This window comes from Aptenodytes patagonicus, chromosome 17 (genome assembly GCF_965638725.1).
Source record: "Aptenodytes patagonicus chromosome 17, bAptPat1.pri.cur, whole genome shotgun sequence".
In the NCBI taxonomy this organism is placed as follows: Eukaryota; Metazoa; Chordata; class Aves; order Sphenisciformes; family Spheniscidae; genus Aptenodytes; species Aptenodytes patagonicus.
In genome coordinates this window covers 6,910,769-6,936,872 of record NC_134965.1, presented here as the reverse complement: position 1 = coordinate 6,936,872, position 26,104 = coordinate 6,910,769, and the positions used below count along the sequence as shown (strand labels likewise).

At 39.8% G+C, this 26,104-nt stretch overlaps 1 protein-coding gene across 6 annotated transcripts; it reads right to left on the bottom strand.

Annotated features, from left to right (window-relative positions):
- Nucleotides 1-342: 342 nt before the first annotated feature.
- Nucleotides 343-25,039, bottom strand: RABGEF1 (RAB guanine nucleotide exchange factor 1). 6 transcript variants are annotated; one of them, XM_076354709.1, is made up of 11 exons: nucleotides 24,936-25,039; nucleotides 14,234-14,419; nucleotides 11,689-11,855; nucleotides 10,524-10,643; nucleotides 8,357-8,377; nucleotides 7,267-7,433; nucleotides 5,602-5,683; nucleotides 4,665-4,797; nucleotides 4,182-4,273; nucleotides 3,557-3,813; nucleotides 343-2,515 (listed from the first exon to the last, which is right to left on the bottom strand). In XM_076354709.1, exons 2-11 carry the CDS (start codon nucleotides 14,410-14,412, stop codon nucleotides 2,117-2,119), a joined length of 1,617 nt encoding a protein of 538 aa, XP_076210824.1. In that variant the 5' UTR covers nucleotides 14,413-14,419; nucleotides 24,936-25,039; the 3' UTR covers nucleotides 343-2,116. The 6 variants fall into 6 exon arrangements, with proteins under 6 accessions (XP_076210824.1, XP_076210825.1, XP_076210826.1 ...); XM_076354710.1 differs by lacking the exon at nucleotides 24,936-25,039 and adding an exon at nucleotides 24,695-24,740; XM_076354711.1 differs by lacking the exon at nucleotides 8,357-8,377 and having other exon boundaries at nucleotides 7,267-7,436.
- Between the last annotated feature and the right edge of the window lie 1,065 nt (nucleotides 25,040-26,104).

Below are 26,104 nucleotides of genomic sequence, written 5' to 3'. Positions count from 1 at the left end.
TAGATGGGGCATGGAAATCCACCTTACCTGCCTTAGGAGGCATTCAGAGGATTTATTTGCTGAAAACGCTCCCACTTTAGTGGCTTGATAACAAGCTGGCATGTGAATAAGAGATACTTTAGTTACAAATGCACCAGCAAGTCGTTCTTAAGTACTTAATCACTACAATGATCTTTCTGCAAAGAAAAAGACATTGTTACCTAGACTTGCACTTGAACGGCTAATGAGTGCATTAGCCAAAACACAGAGAATGCAGAAGCAGTCACAATTATATTCACATTAATCATTAACAGCATAACAAAACCCAGTGATGAGATTTTTAGGAACTCATTAACAAGGGCATAATGTACACACTTTTATTTAAACATGGCAATTTACAACAGCTAAAAGTTTGCTCCCCCTCCCTCCCCCCGGAAAACCTGTGTACCTGGATATCAGAATTAGCACCTAGTGTTTATAAAGAAAATAAAGACTGTACAGTATTATTACTGCAAGCACTGGTCAGATCCTAAGCAATTTGGGCGCAGTGACACATGGATACATTAATTTCTTGTGATCATCCGATTAGCTCATTGCTTTTGGGTAACTGGTTATCTCTGAAACACGAGGAATGCATAGTTCATAAGGCTAAATACATTTGATAAAAAAGGGACAAATCACAGTTGTGGTCTGAAATTATTGCAGTGCAAATTTAAAACAGCAGTGTTTTTAAAGCAGTGGAACATAATAAAGAGGTAGGTACTTTCCTCCTTGATGATAAGAATTTAACATTGCTTAAGAGTAGTTCAAGCTAAGTAGCTTTATGTTAGATATCTCAGGTACACAAACAAGTCATGGCAGACTGGATTACTGGAAGATATTTAAAATTATATATAAAATGTTTCACTGGCATAAAAAAGTTATATTGCAAGAGGTTACTTTTTGTGGAATGAGCTATTATTAACTTGAAATACACCAATTAAACTTTTAGTGACATAAAGCCATATTTACCTTGATGTTCAATACTTCAGCAAGGTAACTCCCTTTGCTAAAGGGGGGGTGGGTGTCACTAAAGATCAGAAGACTGATGTTTCATGAAAATAAAGTGCACTTTTCTGCTCGGAGCAATGGCTCATGCTTCTTCTATAAAGCAGCCTCTAATTATATGAACTTATTTATCTACCAGGATTGTCAAAAAGGCAAACAAGACCTAGCCCACCGATGGAAATTACTAGGCAATGCCAGAAAAAGAAAGCCATGTTTGGTGCAACTCTTACACTATCTCCTCCCCACCCCCTTTTTGTTCCACATTACGCAATTTTTAATAAAAATATTTCCTTCCTTTCTGAAGCTTGGCTCAACATTCTCTTCAAAAGTAGTAATATCAGCACTTAACGTGCACCACTGAAGGCTATCAGGTGTACTGACAAAGCAGAGAGAACATTTACATGAAGAAATGTCATATTTTAAATAGCTTTTTTTTTTTTTTTACAGAGCAGATTACAGGATGAGTGTCAAGTTTTCAGATCATTACAACAATATCCTCTCTAATTCATCAGTTATACCATCTAGCATATTGAGACATTAACAGTGTACTTGCCTTTATACTGCAACGTGATTTAACTGAAAGGTGCTAAAATGAACACTTTTATATCATTTTCACTCATACACAAGATGTCATGCACAGCTGAAACATTAGATTTTAAATCTATTTACAATTTTACATATTTTACAATATATATTTCATCTTTACAGCTACAGAATAAATTCAGATTAATATTGGTACCTTTCGAGTTTCTGCTGGAACTTGAATTCTTTAAGCTAAACCAATTATTAAAAACAAGTAAGTGCATGCTTAGAAGGAAGCTTTCAGGAAAGATGTCAATGGACTAGTGTTGCTTAAAAATTACACCGGTTTGTGTAGAAAATTTAAATTCAGTTCAAAAACCCACAAAAACCTAATAGAAATCTACTTGACTAAAATAAATACAATTCATTACACTTAACAAAAAAATGTACCTTTAAAAATGTACTGATTTAAGCTCATCTGATTTTTAGCCTTAAATTTACTTCCCTTCTCAAGTAGCAGATAGTACTAGGTGAGGATAATGATGCTTTTCAAAGTTAACACTGATAATTATCCTGCATAAACCTGAGGCTGCAGTGGTGGGGGCAGCTTGTCATTCTCCACATTTTCAGAGTCAATAGCTGCTAAGGCTTGATTTTTTGGTTTTATTTCTAATGGATATTTCTCAACAATATCTTGGACTTCCTTTGTAATTCCATCAGTCCAATCTATTAGGTCTTTCTCAAGCTTCTTGGCTTCATTGACAATTCTTTCCTGTCTCTCATTCAACTGAGATAGTAGGTCTAAGTTTTTATACATTTGCTTAACACCCAGGCACACATCAGGTGAAAAACTGTCAGATTCTTGCTTCTTTGGGGATGTCTGACCAGTCATAAAACGATCAAAATCTTCTTGGCTTAGATTTAAAGACTGAGCATCCAGTTTTTCAATGAAGGCCACAGCACAGCACTGCAAACAAAACAGAGTATCATTGCAAGCTACAGATTGGAACTTACACATTCTATTTTTTAATCCTGCTGTTAGACCAGTAACTGATTATTTTATTTAATGCCTCAACAGTTGGCTCCTAAAGAGCTTTTCCAGAAGCTAACTGTACTGGCCAGTTCACATGCCTCTCTCCTCTCCCCAGAGTTTGAAGTAGTTGAAAACTCGGAGAACGATACAGAAGACACCATTTCAGCTGAACAGTACTGACTGGCTGGATAGTGCCCACTACAAACCTCACGGTCACTGCATTTTGGAGGTGAGAGACCAAAAAGAACAAGACATGACAACTAGACAAGAGCACTATATTAATATTGAATAATCTGATCAGCAGAGATCTGCTATGCTCTCTATTCATTTTCTGAAGGAAGGAATGTCAAATGCCCATCTTACCTTGTGGATGCTCTCCTCCAGAGAGGAGGATAGAATTTTTAATATTCCAAGTACTTCATTCAACTACCTATTTTCCCCTCGAGAATTGCTTTACAATGAAATGCAGAGAAGCCAAGTTCATAATCGTAATTCCTTCTAATATAAACAAGCACACCAATAAATGTCTCCTGTAGAAGCTTTAAAAAGCCTGTTTACCGCCACACATTAATGGCCTAGTTCTGCAGTCCCTTCAAGAGAAACTCTCATGGGCTTAAATGAGGAACTTTGCCTCCGTAACATCTGCACAGTCCAAACTCAGGATTTTAGGAATAGAAAGTACTTATCTCCTTACAGAATAAAAATACACCCAAGTCTTAGCATCAGACTATTCAAATAAAGTGTTTAATATTATAAAGAAAGCAAAGCACTGGCTGGTTTGGAAAGCAGAGAAGGAAGAGAGAGGAGATACAAAGCAAAAGAGCTTGCTGTACTCTAAGTAACCTCTAAAACTACTCTTCAAATAGTGGTTATTTTCCTTCTGTGTTATGCTGTGTTTGCCTTTACTGGAAATTCCTACATCCAAATAAAAGACAATCTTCTTGTATAAAACGTCAACACTATTCCTGCACTTACCAGGTTGGTAAAATAGTAGCCATCTTCTCCTGTCATTAACCTGCTTGGATTACAGAAGCGTGTTATATACTGGATGTTGGACTGCAGGCGGGGTGGGTTTCCCTTCAAAACAATGTATATAAGTGTTGGAAGGAAGTCATCAGCAGAAGCTGGTTCATTTTTTGTGATTTTAATAGCATTAAATATATGCTTGCTGCACTTGGTGATGCATGCTAATTTATCACGAGGGACACGCTTTGAATCCATTTCGATAATATCTGTAAGATAAAAGTGTTCTCAAATCATTAAAACCATATTAATCAGTCAGCTGAATGAGTAGCACACTTACTGGACAATACTAAAATTGCATAATTTTTATCTGTGGTGCTTGATGTTCCATAAAAGTATCTGTTTATTCAACCTTCTCTTGGTTCAGTCCAAGTATTTCAAATAGATCAGGTCAGCCTGAACACTTCTGTGATGGAAAAGTTATTCCTGCTTCACAGATGATATGCTAGTCCAATACCACAAAGACTACTGCAAATCTAAAAGCCTGGATCCCCTTCTGATGACAGCAGAAAACAATCTCTGTGAACAACAGATCTGAAATTTAAAGCTGTAAATGTAAACTTCATTGTTCACAAACCTGTAATTGCTTTTACAACCATATCAGAGACTTCTGGGATTTCTTCATTGACAGGAACGCAGAGCATTTGTGGAGTTACCCAGTGCAAAGCCCTATGACAAGAAAAAGTGTTAAACCGTTCTGTGCCAGTAACATTCAGGTGTTTGAAGCCAGCTGCTTCTTGAATTCAATGCACAAGGAATGCTTTGTGTAAGTGAGGCACTAGTCCAGTCATAAGCTAGTTTATTCCACTGAAGTAATTTATTTCCAGAAAAAATATTTTCTTTTTTTGCTACAATTTAACAAAAGCACACCAATTAGTTTTCCTAACATAGTAGCTTTCATTATTCATTCCCTCCGTTTCTTAAATAAAGTGTTTTTAACTCTTTCCGGTTAAAAAGCTTGCCATTTTTGTACGTACAGCAAAAGATTTTTAATGTGCTTGATTTAGAGCTCATGCACAGGACTGTGGATTACTCAACTATTTTTCTTTCAAAGACTTACCTGATTCTCTTTTGGACAGCAAGATCTTTCTTCTCATCATCAGTTGTTTCAGGGCAAAAGACGTATTTATACTGTCGAGTCATAATGTATTTTTCAATCTGATCCATTGCTTTCTCAACTTTTTCAGGGGGCACTGAAAGGTACAAATCCCACCCCAATACAGTAAATAAAGTATTCCATGGCTGTTTTGAAGATTAATACAGTTTGGTCCCAATATCACCAAATCAGTACTACTGACTTGAGCCAACCTGAGTTAATAAAGAACAGATATACTTGGAGTATTTTCACTCTCTACAGCAGAAGTAAAAATATAATGGTGAGAACACCATAGTGACATGCCAAAGTAAGTACGTGCATAGGTTCACAATGAATCACATTCAACACACAAATTAGGTTCAGCTGCTTGTAGCTTACAAGAATATTTCTTGAAAAATACAGTCTTTGAGAATAAATCCAGTGAGGTCTTCCAAGTCCTCTGTACCTGTTTATGTCTAAAAAAAATCCCTGGGTGTGTTCTAAGCTGTGCCACTTACATACCAGGCACGTAAAAGCAGTCTGCAGCAGCAACACTCCCCTGGCACTGGCTTCTTGCGCATTACAGTGTAACGTAAGGCTCACAGCCTGTTAATTGGGTTGAGGCTACACATTCAACCTCCATTTTAAACAAATAGTATTGAATCTAAAACAAGAAATGAAAACAACTGAACCGCATTTAATTGAGAGTTTAAGAAAAACCTGTAAAAACAAATAATTTAGACTGCAAAACTTTATAGAACTGGTGCTGCTGGCAATAGTTCTAACTACGGTACTAGAATTTGTTAACAGTATTTCTGAAAGCTGGTTAGGAATGCTTCGTTTTTACTTGAAGATGCAAGAGGCTTTATCCTCAAATCATTACTTTTTCAGCAGTAAGATACGAGGAAGAACATCATGATACCTTTCCAACGTGTCTGTAATTTCTCTGCTACATTTTGATAGAAGTCCTGGGCACATTCAGATTGCTCCTCAATACTTAATTCCTGTAACAGAAAACTGATTAAGTGTGCATGTGTGGAAGAAATGGCAGCAATGCCTCTGATGTTTTGTTTTTGTTTAGGGAAAGCGTCCAGCTGCAGTAACAGTCTGAGAATGCAAATATATAGTCCGAGGTGTTTATGTTGGCTAAATTATATTCAAAAATATGAGAAACCAAGACATACTGTCTCCTTAACATCTGAAAGACTTACTTGCTGAACAGATGTGTATTAGCAATGGAATTGGACAGGTGCAATGCCATTTTGCCCAGACACATCCCTGAGTAATGGTGACAAAGTAATGTAGGCTATTAAGCAGAATGCTTGCTCCCAATTTTGTGTCTATAACTTTTTAAAAGATGATATACAGTATACCAAAAAGCCAAGAACATAGAATCATATATTTGAAAGAATATCTATACAGTAAACACTTCTAATGATAGGGTTACTATGAAATATATTCACAATGTTATTTGCGAAACAACATTGTCTTCTGAGCAGTAACTAACTGAGCTACTGAAGAACATAATGGAGGTTTGAAGGGTTAAAATTAACTTTATGGATCAAGTCATGTTTCACCATTAAATGGCAGCATAAAACAATATGTAAAAAAAATGGAGAGAGAACTTGGTTTCTGAATTCTCCGAGGCCAAAAACTAGACAGTTAGCCTGAACACAAAGTCTCAGCTCTGAAGACAGTGCTGCATTTTAGGCCTGGTTTACGTGTAGTAGCAAATTGTACGTTTTGAGAAAGACTTTTTTGACTAGCACAAACTATCAAGGAAGCAGGAAATAAGAGTACCTTCACTGTTTATAACCAATAATAACAATAAAACACTATTTTCACAAACTCGGTGCTCAGAACAAATCAGTTCTAAAAGAAAAAAAAAAACCAAAACTTCAAGATCTTTTCGAAGCGGAGGGCACATAAGATTCCATCAAAGCTCCCTTTAATTTCCAGTCCAATTTGAGGATATAATTTGAGTAACTACTTACTAAATAGGAAAGGTAGGGGGGGAAAATAAAAAAGCGTGCTGAATACTGACTCATTTCAACCATAGGTGGCACTACAGACACATCAATATTTCAAGAACATTAAGTTTTTTACATGGAGAATGAAGATGTAACCCTTATTCCATATTAAAAGAAAAAAGCAGTCAAGTTCTCCTTCCCCAAAGAAAAGGAGACATGTGGTTTGATACTGTATTATCTTTATAATTTTTTAGACTTAAGATATCTAAAAACTTGTTATGTAATATATTATAATTCCACAAGTCATATTTATCTAGAAAATTGTTTGTTCAATAGACATTTTATCTTTCAGAACTCATTTATTCAGGATGCAAAGGAAAGTTCTCTCAAGATACCTGAGATATTGGGGTTTGAGGGTTTCTTTGGTCATATACCATACCAAAAAGGCAGGCATTCAGAATTTAAGACTGCCACTAGATCTTCATTTTACTAAGCATATCAGCTGAAGACTCCTGTATACAATACATAAAAAACAAACTGCTGGACAAAGAGCAGCATTTTCTCCATCTCTCCCTAATTTCCCCATTTTATTTATGTAAAAGGCATGCAAAACTTACCCTTTTATGATTCATTGCATCCAAAAATAGTTTACATTGCTTATAGATATCTTGTCCAGGTTTATGATATGTCTTGAGAAATTCTATGAATTCCTTGGATACTCGATCTGTCTCGATGCTAGCCTGCCTGTTTATAGAAGGGCTGGGAGCCTTGGCTTCTTGGATCTCTGCTGGGAAAATTTGGGCACATCAGATTACATTTTTTTTACACTGATGGATGAATTCAGGAAGTGTTTAACGTGTATTAAAATTTCAGGTTTGTTTGTTTGGTTTTTTCCAACTGTGTAGATGAATAAGCATTTATTTCTCAAGCTTTACCAGTAAAATGCTGGATATTATTAAACAGAACTCTAGGAAACTGAGTATTCCACTGAAGTGAAACATTTATAGCCACATACCCATTTACACTAATGGCCTTTTTATATTAGCACATTACTGTAACAGGGGTTTGTTTTCCAGTTTCTTACATTTTCATTCCCAGGTAAGATTATCTCCATATAAGGTCAAGGCTTCCAGATGGGATTCTGCAGCAGTTTAAGATAGCGGAGTGGTCCCTTTTCCATTCTCCCTCACCTTTACATTCCTGCTCCTTTGCTTGCACCAACACAAGTATTCATTCGACTGGCTCATGAACTAGCTCAGGGAGTAGTAGTTCAGGGCAGCCCTAGTCAGAAGTCAGTGTTTCTTATGGGGTTATTTTTCAGCTTGATCAGCTCCCCAAGCTGGCTGCCTACCAGGTCACAGGAGCAGCAGCAGCACAAGACAAGGAATGGGAGCATGAGGTTGGTGCAAACACAGCAAGCCTTCTTTGGCTAGGCAGCAGATGCCACAGAACCACACCTGCAGTGTAAATGAGAACTTGGCCATTTGTGTTTCAGCAAGAGCAGAAGCACCGCATCTCTTCAAGGAAGAATTTGCTTGGCACTCAAGAAGGAGGTAGGAACACAGACTGCACACAGCACTGGACGCAAGTTTATATAGCTGCAACCATAGGGTTTTTCCACACAAACACATCTGATTTTCCAAGGTATACGTTGCAAGTTAAATGTACTGATCTGATACCGTCACTACCCAAGTTTAATTCACCCACCTTTCAACTTGCCAGCCAACACTGTTCAAAATGAAGGATTGAATAGAGATGATGCAAATGAACATGATGAAAAGCAAGCAGCAGAGAGACAGAAAACATGAAAATATTCATGATCAACACGATACAAACATACCTTTCAATGTGAAAATACTAACATGCACAACAAAAAACCCCTTGTTTCAATAAGCATACATGCAGAACTCCAAAGTAAAAGGAAATAAATGGAATTAGTATATTTAAATTGGTATGTTTAATTTGAACTTGAGCTAGCTTATCGGGCTTTTTTTTTGTTTGTTGTTTTTTGCTTTTAAAGAGATCCAGCACTATAGTAAATTCAAAGCTATATGATCCAGTGACTAACAAACACTGATCATTTGACCAAAGCGCAAGACTCATTAGGACCACTACACTTCAGCATAACCTTCTCTTGATAATTTGGTCAGGTACCATTAGAACATTTATGGTATTTAAGTGATAAGAATGGAAAAGGTTTTACAAATATTTACATTCCAACTGTGGCAACCAAGATAGAAAGTGCAAATCAATCTCCTTTCTAGTTACACAAGAACACTTTTTCCAGGGAGGATTTCCTCCAACCTTCTTTATACCTAAGATTCAACGTAGAATGCCTGTACAGTATTCAGGCTGAATGGCAACCATTACTGTATGTTGATCCAAATATGTCACATTTAATATTACATAACCAGTAAGAAGTGAGCATAGTTTTGAAATAATAAACAAAGAAAGCAGGTACACTTTTGAAAGGGTAGAATTCTAAGATTTTTTTTTCCACAATTAATTACTGACTTCATTTCAAAGAACAGCTGAAGATTTCTTTACTTATTTCAACATTGAGTTCACTACGTTATAAAAATAATGACCCTCATTCCACTAGTTGACCTTAAGGAATCTAAATATTAGTTTTTCAGTCACAAATTTAAAATAATTTTTTTTTTTGTTACTAGAGAGATGTAGTCAACTGAGGCAGGTTACTGTTAATGTAGGCATTAAAAAAAATGAATGTTAGAATGAACTGTCTTTTTAATGAGTCACACCAAGAACTACATGTAGTCACTCAGAAATGTTGCAACTTCATTAATCTCTGCGCTGAAATCCTGATGTAAGGAAAATGAACCTGTACAATATGCACTGATTACCAAGGACTGCAGGAACAAATGTATTTTCAGCAACAAAATATTTCCAGCTTTGTCACGTACTCTAGAAGAATTAAGTTTACTAAAAAGAAGCTGATTACAGAAAAGAAATTCCATCTGAACGAGTAAAAGAGAACCTAGTAGAGGAGATATGCCAACATGAAAAGAAGGAGTATGGGAAGAGTTAAGAAAGGATCACCTTTACAAAGAATAAACACTATTAATATTAAAATCTTTGTCAAGGCATTCTACAAAAATGCTAGTTGTCACAGCAGAACATTAGCACTCCAGTGATTCACTATGGTTGTGCCATGATCATGGATCTGAATCCAAGTAAAGAATATAAAAGTGTTGTCATTAGCTCTACTACACACCCCCATTCATCTTCTTCATACAATTTGCAAAATAAAGAATGGTACATCTTCAAATTTCTTTAGTCAGCAGAACACATCAGAATTGCAAACAAATAACATAGGACAAGATCCTAAAGCTGTTTGCATCAAGGGTTTTGGCATCCTTTTGGTTTAAATGAAACCAGTACGTCTTCTCTTGATTTGAAATTGTCTTCTTCATATAATAAACATCTGGAGTTGTTTTGAAAATGCAGAAGTTCTTGAAGCGTGAACTAATAAACTGAAGTAGTTTCAACTTATAATCAGATTCATAATGGCAACCTGGAATTATTTTTTGATGAAAATATGAAGCAGCACAAGATCTAGCTACTTCTTACAAAATTCTTGTTTTTTTGAAACTCCATAATCCTTCAGATGTCACGCTAAGGTAGAGCTCAAAGAAGCTTCAGCTTTATTCCTATATTCTCCTTACCAAAAAGCAATGAGTTAGTTTAGAGATTCAAGCTCACCTCAAGATGCTAGACTTGCTTTTTTGTCATCTTCATATTCAACAGCACAAGTTAGAACTGGCACAACCCTAGTTCGTATTTTGCAAAGCCCAACTGAGAAGTAAGCTTACTAAAATGAAGCAGACAGCTTGCTCAAGCTGTACTGCATTACCTTCAGTAGGGGAAGCCAGTTCCCAGGAGGGAGTAAAAATCTCCTTCAAATCCCTGAGAATGTTATCAGCATTTCGCTCCCTCCCAAGCTGTCCTTGCTTAACGATTTTCTCTTGAGCCACTGAAATAAATGCAAAAGCAAGCAAGACACCAAGAGCGGGAGCATGTCAGGAGAGATGGTGAAGGGAATAAAAAAAAGAAAATACGGAAAGTGAGAAGAATGAACATAAAAAAAGTTTTTAATACATAGCTGAATGCCTCATTTAGCCAGCTGCTGCCCATGCACCAAGACAAATTCTAAGATGAAATTCAGACATATTTAGAATTTCTTATTAAGGAAATGCATTGTTTATAAAGCTAAGATACATAAATGTTGCTTTTTCTTCTGGAAAGCCTTCTCCACAGTCTAGCATTTTCCATTTTTTGCCCATGTAAGCTATTGCTATGCAAAGACATCAGTGCCATTAATCATTCTTACTTGTAACATATGCTGTAGAATAAACATTCAGCCAACCACAAACTTAATATTCACAACCCACATACGCATACAAACACTACAAGTTTCCTTTCACATTTATTTTCATTTAAAGGTACACTGCTTAAACATTCCATTTTTTCTGTTAAAGCTGTTGAAGCGATCCATTATGGCAGCAGCATCTCATATTTTAGATCAGCATTTCTGTCACACTTAGACATACCAGTTTATTCAAGGTGACTGACAGCCAGTACCTTTTCTCCTGCTTTCTTCAGGAAGAGTTCCCCTTCAAGTCCTACACCACAGTATCACACTATGGTTGACTCGTGAATCTAGCAAGAATGTGCGTCATACGAGCAAGATACTTCCACTCCGCAGTGCAGTGGTAAACTACCACCAGGAATACATTTATACTACACTTTAGTGGAATAATTTCTGTATAACTAACACAAACACGGCCACAGATTTAGAAGTGCACCGTTCTATTTAAAAGAGTTTTTTGGCATCGCACAAAAGTTCAGTACTGTTTCCAGTAAGACTTCACCTATCGCTCTCCAGAAGCATCATTATTCCAACTTTTTGAAGTCAAGTCACAGAGCATTACTCTGCCTTTTAGTACAATACATCTATCAAAAATACTTTTTAACTTAACATGCTGTACAGAACCGTTAAAAGTAAAGGAGAAAGTTACCCTTCTTAGCTCCTGTTCTGGAAGAAGCAGTGAAGAACTTCTTCACAGTAGTGACCTTTCGTGTTTTCTCATTGGTTTTCTTTTCTTCAAATTTTGAAAAGGTCAGTGACTGTGCCCCTTGGGTACTCTGACTACTGGCATACGCTTCTTCCTCCTCACGCTGAAGCCTGGAATTAGAAAAATGTAGGTCTAACTTAAGTGCTTAAAACCAGCACAAATAAGTTAATTTCCCATGTAATAAATTAATTAGCCATTTGACATGCTAATTCTCCTCTATACCCATCTTCATTTCTTGCTTCCTACCAGATCTCCCTTCACTACATTAAGTCCATTCCTTCCATGTTGTAACAGTGAAAGTGAGGGAAAGCTTAAGATAGCCAGGCTGGATTAAATAGTAAGGTCAGAAGGGAGGAGACTGAAGTATAATCATGGCCACCTTCCCATCATGTCACAGCCCTGAATTCTACAAAGGTAGAGGTGAGGGGAAAGACTGCGGGAGTGCTTCCAATAATCAATTCAGTCGCCTTCCTCCCTGCATCCTGTTCTGAGTTTCACCACCTATTACCGCAGGCAATCCTTTACCATCTTACTGAAGATGATAAGCCATGGCTCGCAGCTGAGCAAATGAAATACCCTGTCACAATCTCAGAAATATTCTGGGAGACATTACTGTTGGCATAATTTGTTTTCAAAGTCTTGGTTATACATACGCTTGATTGAATGAACAAGGCAAATCACTTCACTGCAACATCGATGGGTGCTTTGCAAAGACCAAGCCCATCTTTCAATCTACACGTACAAAGCAGGGGAGGGCAAACATACTAATCCTTCCATGGCTACTTTTCTCCCTATGCAAGAGGATTAAAACAGGTTAAATTATATTGCCCTTCAAGATGCTAAAAGGTTGAGCAATTTTCTTTAAAAATCCATCCAGCTCAGGATGGACCATAAATGGTTTCGCATTTGTAATCTCGAGGCAGGAATTGTGTTTTATCTGTGCTGACAAGCCTGTCTGTTCACTACAGCAAACAATCACAGCTTATCTGTTCCTTTAGCATCTCCCTACTGAACAGTTACTTATTAAAGAATTCCTTAAATGCCCCCTTTTATTGGACATAGATGTTATAAGACTGACAGCATAACTATCTGCTCTAGTAATACTGAAGTCCTTATTAACTGTTTAAGCCAAATTTATGGCAGAGGAAAAAAATGACACATCCTCTGTACTGTACTCAACAGCTTACCTGGCACCTTCTGATTAGATTAGAAAAGGTTTTCAAGCACTTCTTTCTACCTGTCTTTGCAGTTAATCTGTTCCAGTGCCAGACAGTAAAGAGAACTTTAAAAACAACCAACCAACTTCAAGTCCTAAGGTAAGAGGGTCTAGGGTAGTTAGATACCAGAAAACTTGGGGCTTCCAAACCATAACCATGAGTCTGGACCCAACTCAAGTTCAGAGAGCTTCCACAGACGTCACCTTCTTCAGGCAGGCTGATGTGAACACTGCACTTAATGCCTTCCCCCCCCTCCACCCCCAACGACCTTGGTTAATGTTTCACTAGGTAAACTCAAGTTCACTGAAGGGTTCCAGACTCAAATGCAGACATGTGTCTCAGTCATTTGCACTTTTTCCTAGAGTTCTGGTATACACCACCAATACATTAAGGTAAACATATGTAGAGAATCTGTGTCAATATGAACTAACATCTTGGCCAGCTCAAGTCAACTGCCGATCAACTCTTAACACACAGCTAGATGCTCCCCCATCTCAAGAACTCACATAACCCCAAAACAGTTAATTCTGAGCGTGTGTCATGTAACTCACACCTGGAAGTGACACAAAGGACAGCTGTAATACAAAAGAGGATGCTTTGCAGTTTCTTATGCAGTGGATAATGCTTTTGCTTTCTACCCAAATCCAGCAAAAAGCAGTTGTAGCTGCTCTTATTTTCTCACTCAAGCATAGGTTTCCTCCAATCCCCATTTTCAGGGTCAAGCATTTATCACACTAGAAAAACTAGACTTTTGCAGAAAATATGCGCTTAGAAGAATTACCTGAATTATTGAAGCTAAAGCTTTGATGCTTTTGGGCTTAACCCCGCAGTTTAAAAGGATGACTACAGACCCAATTTGTTTAATCAGTAGCTGAAATGTAAAACCATTGTGCTGGCTACATTCAAGACAATAACTGTGGTCTCCAGAGGCAGAGGTATTTTAATCAAAATTGTCACTTTCACCCTTCTAACTGCTAGTTAGAATTACAGATTTCAGTATGCAAATTAGGTCAAAGTATTTGTTGAGAGGTTGGGGGGGTGTTTACATTTGTTACTTCACAAACTTTCTTTTGAAACTTCTTAAATTAGAATGTCATAAATATTCATCTTTGCATCAAAAGGAAGGTTTTAATTCCTGCTGGAAAGGTCAAATTTGAGAACTTACAATGCAACTAAGCCAGATCAAATAGGACTAGAAAATAGGAGACAGGAATAGCATTTAGTGAAGTCACCCTACTGTAAAAGCTGAAGGAATAAAGAGGGCTCTTTACCGCTCTGCCAGCTCCCAATCCTCTTGAATCTGCTTCTGCCTGGCCTTATGGTATTCCTCTCTCCAGCACTTGGAGCAAAATCCCTGCCAAGCAGGATTGCCATAGTAACCACATCCCTTCTTGCACAGTAGCTCTGACTGATCAACGTGAATTCCTCTGCGTTCAGATTTCAGGCTCATTTTCTTCCTGTTTAAAGAGAAAAGGGTTAAAGACAGAAACATGGTAACAGACTGCTAGAAATAATTTCTTTTGAAGGCTTGCCTTTTACAAAGAAGTCACCTGTTTTAATTATTGAATAGTTCCATAGCAACAAAATAAAGGCCACGGGACGAAGGGCACAGTTATATAACCATACAGCCCCGAAAGCCAACTGCAGCATTAGCATATGTTTGCATAGCTTTGACCTGCAAACAGTACTAGACAGCTGGCCTAGAAAGCAGGCCAGCACTACCAGTCGTACAGCTATGTACACACGTGGAAAAAGGCACAATTCTCTGATCTCACCAGCACATTGTTCTAACAGTCGCAGAGGCACAAAGCAATGGAGGAAAGAAGAAATACAGAAAGTTACAGTCACCGCCAAAGAGAAGCAAACTGAGTAAGAGACAAAATGTAAATAGGTTTGTATTCAGGCTGAGACTGTCTCTGCAAAGAATCACACTAGTGAGACTTTAGGTAACACATCTTTGGCCTCAAAGAATACGTCTTCACAGCACAGTGACGTATCACAGCTATATCTGCAGGGTACATTAACATGGATGAGGTGCACCTCCATTTCCTTCAGTACTCAAGTCACTTCAGAGTTACGCTGGGCATCTGAATAAAGCACAGCTCTATAAAATTTGTATATAGTGACTGCAACAAAAAGATTTATTTTCATGCCCACACCGCCACTGTGCAGAGCCTGTCTTCCAACGACCCCCTTTCTTCTTTTGCTTGACAGAAACCATCCCACATGCCAGCTTGCTCCCAAGGGCACTTCAACTACTTCATTCTAATTCTAAATGCTGGATTCTTTTTAGGAGAAAAGCAGCACAGGATCACCTGCACTAGCAAGTTTAAGGTCCGCATATTAAAACACTGACGTTTGGATTGCAATATTGACATGCACAGACACTAGAAATATCACAGCAAGGCACTGGAAAGCAGGTCTCGGTCACCAAATCCAGCCCCTTTTTCTTCCTGCGATCCTCAGCAGAGAGTGCTTCGCGTAAGCTGAGCAAGCACCTTAGCAATTCGGTTTCTTGCTCTCACATTTGTAACCAAAGGCACCCCTAGAACTTCCTTCCTCTAACAGGAAAACCAGAAGATTTTCAAACCAACACTGCCCCGCAGTTTGGAGACCCCGCCTCCCCCTCCAGCACATTACTTAAGATCACACAAGGAAAACAGAACACACATTGAGATGCAATGTATGGAAAGCAAGATGAAAAGCGATTTTCTCAAATTAAAGAATGTCAGTAACTGTCAGAATAATCTTGTTTTTCCCCGAGATTCATAATGACCCCTAAGTTCATATATTTGAGGAATCTGGATCTCTGGTTGTTCATGTTTCTGCCCAGCAAAGGTTACTCGCCCCTGGAAGCTCTTGCACTCAACAGTCTCAGAAAGAGCCCCAAACTCTTCTCTGGGCCATCAGCGAAACAGTGTGATATGCACAACTGTCATTACCAAAGACAGTTTTCTACTATAGGAAGTAACAGCTATTTTGTTCCAAGCTGAATTATGTAAGATCAACCATTTTAAAAGACTGATAATGTTTAGATTAATGGGAAATGTTAAACAAGTTGTTTTAAGTGAAGTAACAGGAAACATATGATTTTCTCTGAGGGGAGAACAAATTAAATATTCCATCTTATCTATGTAAGTATTAAAGCTCCTTCCACTAACATCTTTTCTATCTTTGAAAGAAGTAACGAGTTTCTAAAAATAATCTAAAACCAGCTTCATTGTAGAGACCTGTATATTAAGGGAATCGGTTTCTTAATGGCATAATTTATAAAGACACATTTTCTCATTTACATAGATGGAGAGCAGCTGAGTACACTTTTCTTTCCCACAGAAATGTCTGACAGTTAAACAGACATAAATACACTTCTGCAAAGCAAAATGAAAAAAACAACTAGATTTTAAATATTTGAGAGAGCTTTACTTCATTCCCATGTGGACAAATTAACAGGGGAAAGTAAGTACATTGCCTTCACAAAAATCTTTTGGTTTCTGTACTATCTTCATTTTCTGATTCCTCAAGTAAGGTCTTTATGTTGACTATAATGGTACACGGATCTGCTGTCTGACAATCTAACTAGCAGACCAGAAGTTAAACATCAAATGTTTGTCAACTGCACAGCCTGGGACGGAAATTGCATGTTGGCAATATTTGGAAACACAGTCCATTCTCAGAGCATCACACATGCCCTTTATCACCGATTCTGAAAAGAATGGGGAAGCAAAAGCTTGAAACTCTTCAGTTGCTCCTGATCCAGTTTAAAAACTGCTTCCTAAAAACAGAAGCTGCAGCAGCATTTTGATTAGAGGCTTCTATTGCAGATGCCTGTACTAGAAAAAAACCCACCATGCATAAAATTTGCAATATTGCCATTAATGGTAAAGCTGATCAGTCCGAATGTTTTCATTGTAAACTACCGGGAGCTATAAAGACGATAGATAAAAACATCTTCATAACACAAAATTTCAGAGAAATTTTACACCGATCTCTATCACCCAAGGAAATAACATCCCTGATCCTATCGCTCACTACAATGGAGTAAGTTACAAGAGATTTGCAGTTGCAGTCTGTCAGCCAATGAATTCAGGTGCGTGTTGTTTTTAAACAAATGCACCATGTTTTGGACACTCGGATTTTCGGAAAACTAAAGGAGTAGAATGAAGTACAACACCTTGCTTCAATCCTACAGCAACACCTTGCTTTCTGAAAGCTTAACAGCATACTTGGTTTCTATGCCAATTGTGCACTTTCACTATCTCTACACAGACGCACAAAAATTAGCTTTCTATATCCACAGAGCTTTAACCACATACTAGTGCCACAATTACCTTTGGCATCCTGCTAGCCCTTTGTGTACATCAGAACTAAAAATAAGGTTTTGTTTAGTGTCAAAGTTCAGCAGCTTTCCCTGGAGTAAGCAAAGCAGGTCTCTCCACAGCAAGATTCTTTTTTTTGTGTTCTTTCTGGAGAGGTTTGTAAACAGCTGCAAAGCCAAGCCACTAGAAAGCAAGCTGTTCTGTTTCCTCCCCTTCAAGTATTTTCGATTGCAGTTACATCAGTTTCAGATCCAGGGACAGAAGAGGTCACCCTGAATCAATATGAAGAAATCGCACGCTGCACTTAAAGCGGAGGCTTTCTGCTTCCTTTAAACACATATGCCCATTACAAAAAAAGTTTCACAGCCGATTTTTGCAGGTCAGCATTTACATTTTAATAAGCAGAACAACTCAACAAGTTTTAATAAACTGAATATGAAAAAATCCATCTCAACTCAACTTTCTGCAACTAAATCACTGTGTACTTTATGATCTTTCATTCCTAAAAATGTTTTGTTGGAACTTCTGAGTGCCTGAAATGCCTTCCCCACCCCACCCTTCTTCCCCTTCTCTCCCTCACCCTCCAGCTAAAGGTATATCATTCTTTATTCAAAGATCAACTACTCAATGTATTTGCAGAGTCACACCTCTTATTTTCATTCCTGCCCTGAATGCGTGACCTGTTCAAAGCTCACTTCTGAGTAACATAACCCAAAAGAAAGAACAAATTTGTTGTTTTCCTGGAGTCAGAGAGGCAACTCTGAACAGCTTCCAAACTGCCTGACCACTGAGAAGTCAGGAAAACAATAGTAAGGAAGGTAACAAACTTCCACATTAAAAAAAAAAATTATCTAATCAAGAAGGACAATAAAGTACCAGAAGATCATAAATAAAATTAACTAGTACAATTTGGAGAGGTGCACTGCACCAAACATCCTTCTCACATCTCCTGTATCCCAATTAAAACACTTCTCAACAACTTCAAGAAGCACCATATCTCCCTCCCAGGAGCAAACGCCTGTAATTTAAAGTACACTCATACGCTGCTTTGCTCTGTAAATGCTTCAAATGGTTCTGCTGTGAATATAGTCAGGGAAAGCAGAAATGACACTTTCTTACACAGTTCCTCACAAATACCATGATATAGAATCTTCTTTTAAGCATTTCTATACCGGTACTAGACCTCAAAGGTTAAATATCTACGTTAATTAGCATCACCCCTTTGAAAAGTTTAAAAAAGAACAGGCTTTTAGACTTAGTTATTAATTTATAAAATCCCTTTCCCCTTGCTACTTATTTGCAAGCAAAAGCTTCTTCCCTCCCATTTTCCTCTGAAATAGAAAAATGGAAAACACCCAACCCCTTTCCATGATCACGATCTTTAAACTCCACCTAACACACTGCGTGTGTGGTTCCTTAGAGGATCACTGCTAACATGTGCTCTTACATCATGGCTGCAAAAGTGGATTTATTCTGGACAATTACAACATGGAAAACTGTCCCACTGCTGGCAATCAGCGTATTTGTACCACAGCTAACAGAGGACTAGCCTGTATGGACACCAAAGAGCTCCTTGTCTTACTGCCACGTGCATTCCTGGGCCAGTACCCGCCCGGCCTGACAACATACTAACTCCAAGCTACAGCATCAGCTGCCCATGGCTACATCTTTCCATGCTGTTCTAGATGTCGAGCTTTATTTTTCCAAACTGCAGTGATAATGAGAGCAGATGAATACTTGTGTGCCGTTGGTAGAAGAGGCATATGATACATGTTACATTAGATATATTTGAAGGGTTGCACACCAAAGGTCTCTAATGACAGATCAGATCTCCTTCTGTAGCTTTTTCATAAGCATCTTAGAATATTTAGTTTTGTTACGATGTCTAGCATACAAAAACACCCCACCACTGTGGTTTAATTCAAAATTAGCTTTTTACTTGCTTTAATGCAATTCATTCTGAAGCTCTTGAATACATCTTCCTATCAACACATTTTTCTTGTACATAGACTCATCTACAATTTTTCTTTTTATTCAGTAGTATTTTGAGCACCTGTTTACTTAGAGCAAATACTTTTTTAAAAGTGCAGTATCAGCTCAGAGGTTTCTTGTCCCTTGCTCACACCCCTAGATATTTCCTGTCAAGTTTGTCATCCAAGAAGAATATCCAATAAACCATAGCTCTTACTTCAGAAGATGGAAATTCACATAATTTTTTTTGAAGGATAAACCAGCTGTCTGCCCAACAGTTCCTCTGTGACTCTGTCAAAGCTGCAACTGAAAATGTATATGCAAACAGTACAGGGTTTCGGTTACCACAGTCATGGAAGCAGACATCTGAGCCAAAACCAGAAAAAACAACTTTTCTGCAAAAGACTGCTGGCGGACAGCCACATCACTTTCCCCGAGTCACACACTGCAATCTGTCTTTGAAGATTTACTAAAGAAAACACTGAAAGAGGTAAGACACAAGAAACATGCATTTTGTTACAAGTATTATCAAAGAAAAAGAACCAAAGCGTTAAGGTCAGTTGGGGAGAGGAAAGGGTTTTGGGGGTTTTTTTTGGTTTTTTTTTTTAAGAAATGTTTTCCATTGACCTGAAGTGCAACAGTATTCACTGAATGCGGGTGCGTAATAAAACCTGTATTCTAGGTTTCAAGGATTTTCACTTTCAGGTTTTGGGAGCCTAAGTTTCTCATGGGAAGCAATAAGGATACATCTAAATCTACAAAGGGATTCCATCAAAGCATTTAGTCTTCAGACACTTGCAGACTGCAATCTACAATCTTAATTCCCTACACACCGCTGGGAAACAGCTACACCAAAACACAATCTACAACAGTCACCAAAGCTCAGGCAGCAACACCTTGCTTATGTCTCACCTCAGATGCCCACATTCCTGTATGGGTCTAGTCCCAAGTACATCGGGCTGGACGTCCAACCTCTGGCACCTTGACTGCTCATATAAAGAGACAGCGAAGTTCACCAACATCAGCGCAGAACTAACCAGATTGCACTGACACAGATTTAGGCAATCAGATACTATTTTACTCCTGTTTTCTCTGATGATCTTCCACTACATTCCCATGGGATTAAAGATAAAACTGTTGTAATCAGTGCTATTTCATAATTAAAACTATGGGATAAGAAGAGAGCTCAAAAGTTTGCCAACACCTGATGATCACACATGGTATCTTGATATGCAGGCCAGTTACATAAGGCACAAAACTAGCTCTAAGTTTCCAAAAGGCACACTCTCCTCCAATTTTAAGTCCATAAATCCTTAAGCCATTTTTGTCAGTATCCCATAATGGGGACTGAAGTAGCAGCAATTATTGCTCCAGGACATTGTACCTTTTGTATCAGACTCAAAGCTCTCAACAACAGCAAAAGACTATATTCTAATTTTCACACAGACCGAATTACAAAATAGCTGGAAAAATTCATAGTAAACTTATTAACACAGGTATAATGGTCACAGCAAAGAGCAAGTGCATTCTTAGCTTTTATGTAATATGAAGAAGAGGCTCCTTTCATCAAAATAGGATCTGTCACTAAGGGCTGATTTAATGCACACATGAAAGAGACTATACTTACGTAACACGTTCTTTTCAGCAACAAATCTAAGATAGCTTTCGTAACACATTAGGGTTTCCAAAGAGTGCAGACACAGCTTTGGCTTCAGGAAAAGCACTGTGTGTGAAATAAGATTTAGAAGTAGTATAGATTTATCATGAGTTCAGACACCACTGGCTTGTTTTTCTTGTTCCTCTCTGACATGTACCTACCTTACCTCCCAGGGACCGAGTAGGCAAACAGATAGCTTTATTGTCAATACAGACTGCATCACTGCCACAATGACAAGATATTGACTTTTTCATAAACTATTTATTAGTCCTGGATTGTCTAGGTCACCTTTGATGGAAGAGCTGGTTGAAAAAGCTCACGTATCAAAGCCGAGTAGAAAGGGGCCTCATTTAATCAATCTATAGACACCTTTAGTAAGAGGTAATTGCAAGTCAATTTATAATTATTACAAGCTATGAAAAACAGTTTCTAAATAACTCTGCATACTAACTGTGGAAAAGCAGTGGCTTTGTAACACTGTTCTGTAAACGAGTTTGAATATTGGTACCAAAGTTCATTAAACATATCTAAAAAAGGAAAAGACTTCACATAACAGCCTCGAAACAGGCAGGCTGATACAAAGGTATGAAGCTGCCTTTGACTTCTGGGAAGCCTATTTCAGCCTTCTACATTTTTGACCACGAACAAAAAAAAAAAAAAAAACACTCAAATAACCCACTGTCTCCTGACATCTGAATCCCTCCTTCTGCTTTTGGTTTGGGTTGGTTTTGTGGGGGGATTTTTCCTCTCTCATCTCTTTACCTTACTCCCTGAAATCAGGGATTTCTTTTTTTTCTCAAAAAAATCTTAGCACAACTCTTAGCAACAACCTACACCAGTCTTTTCACTGGACTGAAGTGAACGTGATTTGGGTCTTCAAGTTTAAGTCTTCATAGCACTTAATGAACAACTTGCATTAATTCTTCTCATTAAAAAATATCAGAGTGCTCCAAAGAGTGCTCACAGTGTCTGACGCAGTATCACGCACTGAAACTGTCTGGTCATTAATGGCCATCTCCAGGTGTGGCATTTTAGAGCAGGAAAAGAAGAAAAACTGGGGAAGTCTCCAAACACACAATTCTTACAGGAACGGTTGCTGGTTTACATTTTACTGGTGCCTGAATAGTACACCATACTTCACATCAGATCAAGAGAGTAAAAAGTCCCACGTAAAACTGCATGCAACTTCAGTTACTGAAAATAAATTTACAAGGTAGACTAGAAAGTGCATCAAAACAGAGGGGGTGGAAGGATGGGATGGGGTTAAGGTTAATTTTGCCAATGGAAAAACGTCCTTAAAAAAACGTGTTTATTTCAAAGAGCAACCACTGACCCAAATGCCACAAAATTCTTAAGAGCCATGTAAGCGTTGAAATAGTCATGATTCACGTGTAACCCTAAACATTCAGGCATGTAATTAGCAGAAAGGTAATTAAACATGAGTTAATTTCCTCTAAAGGAAAGGGTGAGGCAGTATGATCTAAGAGACTCATGAACAGAAAATAGGAAAACCATTAGACAACTTCCAAATTAGGAAAGAAACACAGTAGCTATCTTTGCAGAATAGATCATACGAGTCTTCACAGGTTTAATGTGCACCTTTCTTGAAATTAAGGAATTTCAGCCATAGCAGTTGTTTCCTAGTATAAACAGTACAGGTTGCTAACCAATGATTCTGAAAAAAGAAACAGTTGTTAACTGTGATGACAGACACACAGTCTGATCAGCCACCTGAAAATAACTCCACTGCTTGGTACCGTAGTTTGGCAGGGGAAATTGCAGCCGCTGCTTAAAACCTCTGAAACCTAATGGCCATAAGGCTTCACCACTCTGCCCACAGAGCTGACAATTCACTTCAACTTGAAGATGTGTTTTCCCCCCCTCCAACGTCAGCACAGACCTTAAGCTACAGTTTTGTTTGTCTGCATCAAGTTCTTCACTACTGCCCGTAGCAATGACTGCTCAGCTCGGAGTAGCATGTATTCATGAACTGACAGACTATGTCTCACCATCTACATGTGACTCATAATTGCACTTTTAAATGAAATCAAAAGAAACATCTAAAAACTGCTTTGTACTGTTTGACTGGGAATTCAAGTAAGAATATGAAGAGGATTAGCTAAAACTTCTAAAACCTCCCCAGAAACAGCAGCAATTGGCTTCTACACGCTCTGTGTTTTTTGCCAACATCAGCCATGCCCAGCTGGATACAGATTAAAACTAAGTTTGCTATAACCTCAGAAAAACTCCAAAACATCTTATGCACTTTGTACCTGCCTTGTTACTGACAGCATTTTAATAGGACTTCAAGCACGATTTTTAGGTCTAGTTTTAGGTCATAAGTAGCCCATCAAAGGCATAACTGGGGATTATATAGCAAACAAGAGGAAGGGAAGGAGGGAGGTGAGAAAGACTGTTCTAGACTGCAAAACAAAATTAAATACCAGAATTATGGGTTATCTTCAAGCTTATAATCATAGTTTGTTATGTAAAGTGATCTTATGAATTGGTATAATTGGCTTTATATCCTATTCTTCCCTTCTATTGTGTGTTGTTCTGGTTTTTTGTCAGCAAAGCATTCCATTGAGTTACAATTCTCTTACTAATCCTCCCCCCTGCAAAACACTTGTGTAACCATGTCCAGAAGGCCAACACATCCAATTCCGGAGTAAAGCACTGTTCCTGGAAAACACTACGTCCTTCTACGCTGAGCTGATCTCTCATTAGTCTCAAAGGAGCCTCAGGTAACTGGAAAACCAAGAGCTGCCCAGTACACATCCCTGAGTACCGGCATGAGGAACTGCCAATACAAAGCACCGCTTTGAAAATAGTTTCATGACTATGAGACCAAACAAGAAAAGTATGGCCAGTCACGTCAATAACGGATTTAAATCACAACCTCCATAATGCCACCCTTTTTCCAAAACTGTGCAGTGCCACTAATTCCCAGCAGTGGGCCAGATCAGGGCCCCACTCAGCCCAAAAAAAAATTATTTGATTTTTGCCTGTAACAACCCCCGCAGTTAATCCAGTGCCCCATCACACAAGCGATGGTGCCCCTGCCACAGACCAAGGCAGCCCCGACCAGCAGGATTTAAGACAGCGTCGAACCACCCCCTCAGAGAATTCTTTTGTTACTTTAGGTGCGTCATTTATCTTCCAGTATCTCACACCCTCTCTGAAAATACAGCCGCTCCCTGCTTCAAGGGAACGACCTGAACACTACACAAGGTGCTCATACAGTGACAAACACCCACAAAAGCGTCAAAAATGCGCTGCTCAGCATCTTCAACATACTCCAAACTTCATTTAGCTTGAGTTTAAAGGACTTTGATCCCCAGTCTTACAATAAGAAGCCATGCAGCGGCAATACTTGCAAGCAGAGAGTCAAAACCCCCTTGATCCACACGGAACTTAGCAGGGAAACAGGCTGAGGGGCCAGATTTGCAAAGTTATCAGTGACACCTTCACCCTGATTAACTATTGAAACATACCCATGGAATTTGAAAGTAATAATAATAAAAATACACGATAAAACCAACTTGGTTTTCGGAACCGCACGTGGAGGAAACTGGTTTGCTAAGTTTCTCTGTGTCCCGGTGCGTTAAGCCCTATTACAGTCTATCCCCTGGAGCCCGGTGAACCCTTCGCGCAGCCGCAACCCCTGAGGAGAGGGGCTGGCAGGGCCGGCAGCGAGGGGCCGGGCATGAAGCCCCCCCCCCTCAGCGGGGCAGACGCGGCGAGGCCCGCCTCGGCGCGGGTTCAGACGCCGTATCACCGAGACTTACAACGAATTATACCGATCGGCGGCGGCGGAGACGACGGGGGGACGCCGACAGCCACCAAACTGTCGCTAACTGTCCCCGCGCGGCTGACAGAGGAGGGGGCTCCCTCAGCGAGGGAACCCCTTCCCGCAGCCGGGCCCAGGGGCATAGACACCGGGCAGCCCCTGAGAGGGGCCGCCGACAGGGGCCCGGTCGGCCCGCGGCCCCTCAACGAGAAGCGAAGCGGCTCAGAGCTGCAGCTCACCGGTTTGCCCCGGGCGGCGGGGGCGGCCCGCCGCTCCGCGCTCCGCTCCTCCCGCGGCGGCGCTCCTCTCACGGCGGCCCGGCGCTTACCTCCCCCTCCGCGGCGGAAGGGCGTGCCGCCACTTCCGGGGGCGGGACCCTTTCCCGGAAGGAAGCGAGGGGCTGCTTTGCCAAGCAGAACCCCCGCGGGACGGCTGAGGGCTCCTCGTTGCTGCTGGGGCCCGTGGGAGCAGCAGTCCTCCGGGCGGGTGTTCGCGCTAGCCACAGAGGCAGAAGGCTGGGCAGACGTTGAGGCAGAGAACGCGGTCAGAGGAAAGGAGGATCGCCATGAGCTGTACTGGGAGTGGCCTGGGGGGAGGCAGGAGGAAAGAGCTGCCGCGCCACGGCATCATCGGGGCTGTTTCACACTCTCTGCATTCCACACGAGCTGGAAATGGGAACAGATCCAGTCTTTTGGGGTATCTGCACGTCCTTCTCTTCAGAGTCTCACTGTCTGCCCCTTCCAGCGCAGCGAGCAGTGCCACCCCTTCTCTCCCTTCAGACACACACCACCAACTCCCAGCAGCTCCGGTGGTTTTACCCCAAACCCGGGCACTGCCCAGGTCAGGCAGCTCACATGAGTGCTCGGGAGCACGTGTTTATGCTGACTGCATCGGAAAGAAAAATAGCTACTGCTATTTAAAACTTATTCCTCTTTCCCTTCTCATTAACGCGGCGCTGTCATGTGCTGGTTTCGGTGTCTTTCCCCCCTCCCACAGCTCAACACAGACATCCAGTTGTGAAAGCGGGGATCGCTTTAGCAAGGAAACAGGACAGCAAGGAAACCGTTAGTTACTTGAGAAACAAGGGGGAAATACTTCAGAACACAGCCAGCTAAGCAAATCCAGCAACTTAACTTTCTTTTCGAGCATTGGACAGGCAGGGACAGCTACAGACCTTCTCTGGGCCGTTTCACATGAACGGGTGGGTACAGAGGGAAGGAAGTGGAACCGAAATGATCTGATCACAGTCGGTCTCCCCGAGGAGACTGCAGACACTGTGTTAAGTGCCATCTGTTAAGGAAGCGATGATGAACGAGTTGGTGGTTGGTGCCGTTAAACGAAGCCTGGGACGGAGACTGGTGTCTTAATTTTCGTTTGCAGTCATGCAAAGCAAACTCAAATCACAGGG